General features: G+C 36.4%; 2 protein-coding genes across 2 annotated transcripts; both read left to right on the top strand.

Moving 5' to 3' along the window:
* Positions 1–1,744: 1,744 nt before the first annotated feature.
* Positions 1,745–2,448, top strand: LOC131145157 (histone H3.2-like). Its single transcript, XM_058094260.1, has one exon. The coding sequence runs from the start codon at positions 1,809–1,811 to the stop codon at positions 2,217–2,219; it is 411 nt and encodes a 136-aa protein (XP_057950243.1). The 5' UTR covers positions 1,745–1,808; the 3' UTR covers positions 2,220–2,448.
* Positions 2,449–4,151: 1,703 nt separating this feature from the next.
* LOC131144016 (uncharacterized) lies at positions 4,152–4,961 on the top strand. The gene has a single exon (XM_058092359.1). The coding sequence runs from the start codon at positions 4,152–4,154 to the stop codon at positions 4,959–4,961; it is 810 nt and encodes a 269-aa protein (XP_057948342.1).
* Positions 4,962–6,000: the final 1,039 nt, after the last annotated feature.

Below are 6,000 nucleotides of genomic sequence, written 5' to 3' on the forward strand. Positions count from 1 at the left end.
TATATATTATAAATTTCACAATAATTACAAGAATGATAACTTATTTAATTTAAAAAAAAAAATCATGTAAGGTAGTATTTGGGATCGGGAATTTTAAACAAATTCATGTAATTTGAAAGAAACTCAATACATTATCCACACAAATTATGGTCCAAAAAATAAATTTCATACTCTCATTTTCAATGCAAGAATTAGAAATCTAGAAAAATAATAAAAATACATTTTTAACTTTTTTATATAAATTTGGAAAAATAAAAATAGCAAGGCATTTTTAATAATTAATTGAAAGTTCAAAATAAAAAAAATTTAACTATTTTCACAAGTAAATATCATTAAAACTAAATGTTGTAAAAATGAAAAACTTGCTTAACTTTTGTAATTTATTGAAAAATTGAAATGAAAAATAAAAATATTTTCCAATACAAAGTGGGCGCTTAGCTTTTTATGTTTGGTCATAATAAATGAGAAACAAAGTAAAATGTATAAATTAAAAAATGTTTAATTTTATATGTCATTGATATATAATTATTTTTTCTTAACTTTTAATCATAGTTGATCCAATTTGTATTTTTAATAATATTAAATGAAAACAAAAAAAATATGGTGGAATTTTTTTTCTCTTATTCTTCTATTTTTTTTTTCAAATAAAATTCTTAATCCCATATAAATTATAGTCTATGTTTTTATTTTTCGAGGCCTACGCTAGGCTGAAATTCTTTCTCAAAATTAGAAATATAAGAGCTCCAATATGATGGAATGTTTTAGTTTTAACTTTACAAATAAAGAATCAAGTCAAATTAATTTGCTTCTACAAAACTCACATGAATCATCTCTACTCTTCGGAATGAAACTGAATTACATAAATCAAATTGTTTATTTTAATTTGAAATTCACTTTATGTCATTACCAAGGTAATATATGTTTTAAAGAGTTTTAACTCGTTAAAGAAGTCTATAAAAGAAAAGGGTAATAAGAATAGGAATTCATTTTTCTTGTTCACTTTTTACTTGCTCTCCACCTCTAATCTAATTTACATTCTAAAGAGTTAAAACGTAGCAAAATTGATATATGTAAAGAATTTAAGAGTTAATAACAGTTTAAATTATTAAAATAATATCATTTTTTTTTAATTTTTTGAACAATTAGGTTAAGCACATACTAAATTATTCTATATATATATATATATATATATAAATTTATTATTTGCTTATAAATTGATTAAAAATTAACTAATAAGTACACAAAAAAGTGAATTAAGTGTGTCTAAGAAACTTAAATTTTCCTTATAGTCTAGCGGATTAAGATTCTAATGCTCCCTAAATTTATTTATTAAATTAAATTAATTGAAATGATTTTGGAGCTATTTTTTTTTTAATTATCTTCCATTAATATATATGTTTTTTTTTTTAAAAAAAAAAAAACATTGCTGCTAGAATGAAGAAAGAAAACTAAATCCGTTGTCCTATTTTTGTTGCTTACCCCTACCATCAATCCCAATCGTCCATACCTCTCCTACTCAACGGCCAGAGTTTGCCAAACACAAATAATAGGCCCTCCCGCCAATACACACTTCTCGAGAGTTTGCATCATACGCTCCCATAATCTCTAATTATGCGAAGATCCAACGGCCCAAGATACGAGTTTTTGTACACATGCCCAAGAGTGTGTACGAATAAAATTTCCGTATATTTTAAAGACCCTAAACTTTCATGACTTCCCGCGTCCTCTTCCCCTACAAATGCACCTCACCAAGCCAACACCGCGACAGCACCGATCTTGAATCTTCCAATCTCTCTCTCTCTCTCATAATGGCGAGGACGAAGCAGACAGCTCGCAAATCGACGGGAGGGAAGGCTCCTCGGAAGCAGCTGGCGACGAAGGCTGCTCGGAAGTCGGCACCGGCGACCGGCGGAGTGAAGAAGCCCCACCGGTTCAGGCCGGGGACCGTGGCGCTTCGCGAGATCCGCAAGTACCAGAAGAGCACGGAGCTTTTGATCCGGAAGCTCCCGTTTCAGAGGTTAGTGCGCGAGATCGCTCAGGACTTCAAGACCGATCTGCGGTTCCAGAGCGGCGCTGTGGCGGCTCTCCAGGAAGCTGCCGAGGCATACTTGGTAGGTGTTTTTGAGGACTCCAATCTCTGCGCGATTCACGCCAAGAGAGTCACCATCATGCCGAAGGATATTCAGCTTGCGAGGAGAATCCGCGGAGAGAGGGTTTAATATGTTTTATGTTTTTTGGCCGTTTGGGGATTTTAGGTTTCTTTTTGGGTAAGGGTGCGAAGGATCTGTGCTGTTTGGATGCCTAATTGTTCCTAATTATCGTATGGTGTTGTGAAAGAAATCATGAGCGCACACAAACATTGTTGAATATCATAATCAAAAGCTCTTCCAATTCCCCCCAAAAGAATGCAATTTACAACTTCAAAAATTAAAACAAGTGGATATGCATCATCTCAAATGTGTTTTGTACTTATATTTTGATAATATATATTAAATAATATATAGTGTAGAAATTAATTAAAACTAATAAAAACGCAAAAATTATTGGCATGTTGTGTTAAGACTGAAGTTGAATGATTTGTTTTTGTTTGTAACAGAAATTGTTCAGTTAAATTTTGTTAGATTAGAACTTTGTTTTCAGTTTTGTTCAATAGTTAACATGTGGATTAAGTAAAGTAAATGAATTGAGATCAAATTAAGTAACAAATATTTCTTTTTTTGTTATTTGTTGACAAAAATGGAATATCCATAATGTCAAAGTCTCAAATTATTTCTTGTTGAAAAACTATTTGAGTGTAGAATTTGAGGTTATAATTGAACCTTTCTATAAATCTTTAGATCATTTCATGAGGGTAAATTTCTTGAGCAGCGAACCCTATGATTTTGTTTTTATTGGAACATGTGATAGATGTTTATGTGGGATCATTTTAGCCTTTATGAATTCTTAAATTGTGTGTTTTTTTTATATATATTTGATAATTTATAACTTTTTAAGATAATTTTAATAATAAAAAATTAATCAATTAATAGAATAAACTTAAAACATAGTATTTTTAGGGTTAATTACATCATAAATAAGTTTCAATGAATAGCTTAAATTGTGATGATTTGACCTTGGATTTCTATATGATGTGCCCAAAACATGTCAGCTAATAATAGGGAGTCAACACCTAGCCGTCACCTCTCAAGTCAGACCTTTTGACATGAGCAATCAACTCCAACCTAGTAAAGAGGAGGAAAGATCCATTCCGACACCTTAAATGGGCGGAATAACATACGCGGACACTTTATGACTCGGGAGCGATTCACGCCCCTACACCATAAGGACAAATCAACTCAAGGGTCAACCCTAACCACTATAAGAAGGGATGCAGGGAAGAGACCAAGGTAAGTCATTCAACACCCATTCTTACTGTTGCATTTAGTTTCTCTGAAACATTTCCCTTACGTAGGCATTGGAGTGATCTCCCGGAGTACACCCCGGGTCCTCCAAGCCTTTCTTCCTTTCCTTTTTCAGGTCTACGAAAGTCGAAAGAGCAGTCTTGCTGATTTTATCCTGCAACAGTTGACGTTATCTGTGGGAACTTGCTTATGAGAGGTGATCATCATGCTCTTGATCTCCGACATTCAAATAATGCTAACCACATGCAATTCTAGCTCCAGTCCTGCCGCCAGACATCCGCACAACCATCGGGGGTCACCAGGGAAGAATTCCTTATTTTTCAAAAGAAAATGGAGGATATGTTCAACCTACTCTTACAATAGAATAGTCAGGAAGGGCATGTCTCCCATCAACAACAGGTGAGCCCCGACGCAACCAAGAAAGCTGATAAGCCAAAGGAGAGTGAGGATAAAGCCTACCTCACCAACAAGGTAGAAGACGCGAATAACGTAGGTGTCAACCAACAAAGGTCCATGGAATTAGAAGAAAGGATTAAGAAAATAGACAAATAGAGAAAATGATGAAAGAAGGCAAGACCAACCCCTTCTACGGGTAAGCATCTCTAAGATCTTCAAAGCTGCCATTCACCAAAGAAGTGATGGAGGTTCCACTACCAAGCAAATTCAAGATGCCAACTTTTGAAAGGTACGAGGGTCTATTCGATCCAATCGACCATTTGGACACCTTTAGGATGTTGATGCAGTTGCAAGATGCTCCTGACACCATCATGTGACAAGCTTTTACAGCAACTCTTAAAAGTAGTGCCAGGGATTGGTATCGGACCTTGCAACCTATATCAATTGGTTCATTCTCGGAGATGGAACAGTTGTTCACCGGCCACTTGCAGTAGTCGAAGAATCGTTAGAACATCAGCCCAGCTAATGAGCATGGTCCAAGGAGAAAGGGAGACACTGAAGAAGTTCATGCACCGCTTCAACACCGCAACCCTAGAGATCTGCAACCTAAACATGGGGGTAGCTTTGGTAGCTTTGACCACGGCCCTGCAACCCGGAAACTTCCTGTACTCTCTAGGGAAGAAGCTGTCGGCTGATATGGGAAAATTGATGGCTCGAGCACACAAGTACATCACCTTGGAAGAAATGATGGACACCAGGGGAAATCACATCGAGCTCAAAAGGAAAGGTAGTAGTCGGGAGATGGGAGAACCTTTTAGACCAAAAAAGAGACAAGAGACCAGTACGCTGCTCGCCAACTCTGAGTCAAGAGGGCAGTCAAGTAAGTTCTCCATCTATATACCTCTAAACACACCGCGGTCCGATGTGTTGATGCACATAAGGAAGAAGGACTATGTTTCATGGCCTGAACCTATGCGAACCACTTCATACAAATGCAACATGTCCAAGTTCTGTCAATTCTATAGGGATCATGGGCACGATACAGAGGAGTGTATTCAGCTGAAGAACGAGATTGAAGCCTTGATCAAAAGGGGATACTTGTCGAGATTCATAAAGAAGGAAGATCGACAAGGGGAATCTCGAGAACAGAAAAAATGGGGATGAGAAGAAAGAAAAGATCATAGGAAAAATCGTAGTGATATTTGGAGGATCCGCTAGTGGCGGAGACAGCGAAAGTGCTCGCAAAAGATATGCTAAGCAGATACTCTCAACAGAGAAGGGGGAACCAAGCAGCAAAAGGAATAAACAAGATGAGGTTATCATCTTTGACAGCAAAAACAAAGAAGGAGTGAAACAACCACACGACGACGCCCTAGTACTTTCCCTACTAGCGGCAAATTACAAAGTATGACGTGTATTGATAGATAATGTGTAATAACTTGAGGAATTTTTTAGCGCCTCGTCGATGAACACAGGGGTTTCATTGATGAGGATTCTTGAGTGTTTCGTCGACGAAGGCACATCTCGTCGATGGGAAAATATTGAGAGGGGGTTTTTGGATGTCTGAAATTCATTGACGAGGAGAGAGGGTTCGTCGACGAAGCCGGATTTATAAATAGTGAAAACTCGGATTTTGATGGATTTTCCACGCAAATCATTCTCTCTCTCTCTCTAAAATGCACCCCTCCCCTTCTTTCTTCGATTTCGACTCCGTTTCAAGCTGGATCGTTAATCTGAGGTCACCAAGACGCTTCTGGAAAAATTCTCTGCAAGTCTGCCGGAGCGGATCTGTGACAACCTCAAAATTTACATCATCATTTATATAGATATATATATATATATATATATATATATATATATATATATATATTTACATAACCATACTTAAACAGCGGAAACACAAGTCATACAACCACATGTACTATACAATACTAGAATTCTATAAATACAGACCATACCCATATACACTAACTTCCTCCAGTATCGATACCCATATACACTAACTTCCTCTAGTATCGTCTACCCCCCAAAAAAAATACAAAATCCTGTCATAAACTTACCCTCTAAACCAGGGTAATCAATATACTCTCTATCCGCGAGCCTGATCTGCTCACCCAACTGGCTCACCTGAAAAATGTTAAAATCATGGGGTGAGTCCATGCTCAGTAAGTGGAAATATGCTATTACTAGTGTGTGACAACTA

Source organism: Malania oleifera, chromosome 12 (genome assembly GCF_029873635.1).
Source record: "Malania oleifera isolate guangnan ecotype guangnan chromosome 12, ASM2987363v1, whole genome shotgun sequence".
Lineage (NCBI taxonomy): Eukaryota > Viridiplantae > Streptophyta > Magnoliopsida > Santalales > Ximeniaceae > Malania > Malania oleifera.

Coding starts and splice junctions, on each gene's coding strand:
- LOC131145157 (XM_058094260.1), top strand. CDS start 1,809: ATGGCGAGGACGAAGCAGACAGCTCGCAAATCGACGGGAGGGAAGGCT.
- LOC131144016 (XM_058092359.1), top strand. CDS start 4,152: ATGCTCCTGACACCATCATGTGACAAGCTTTTACAGCAACTCTTAAAA.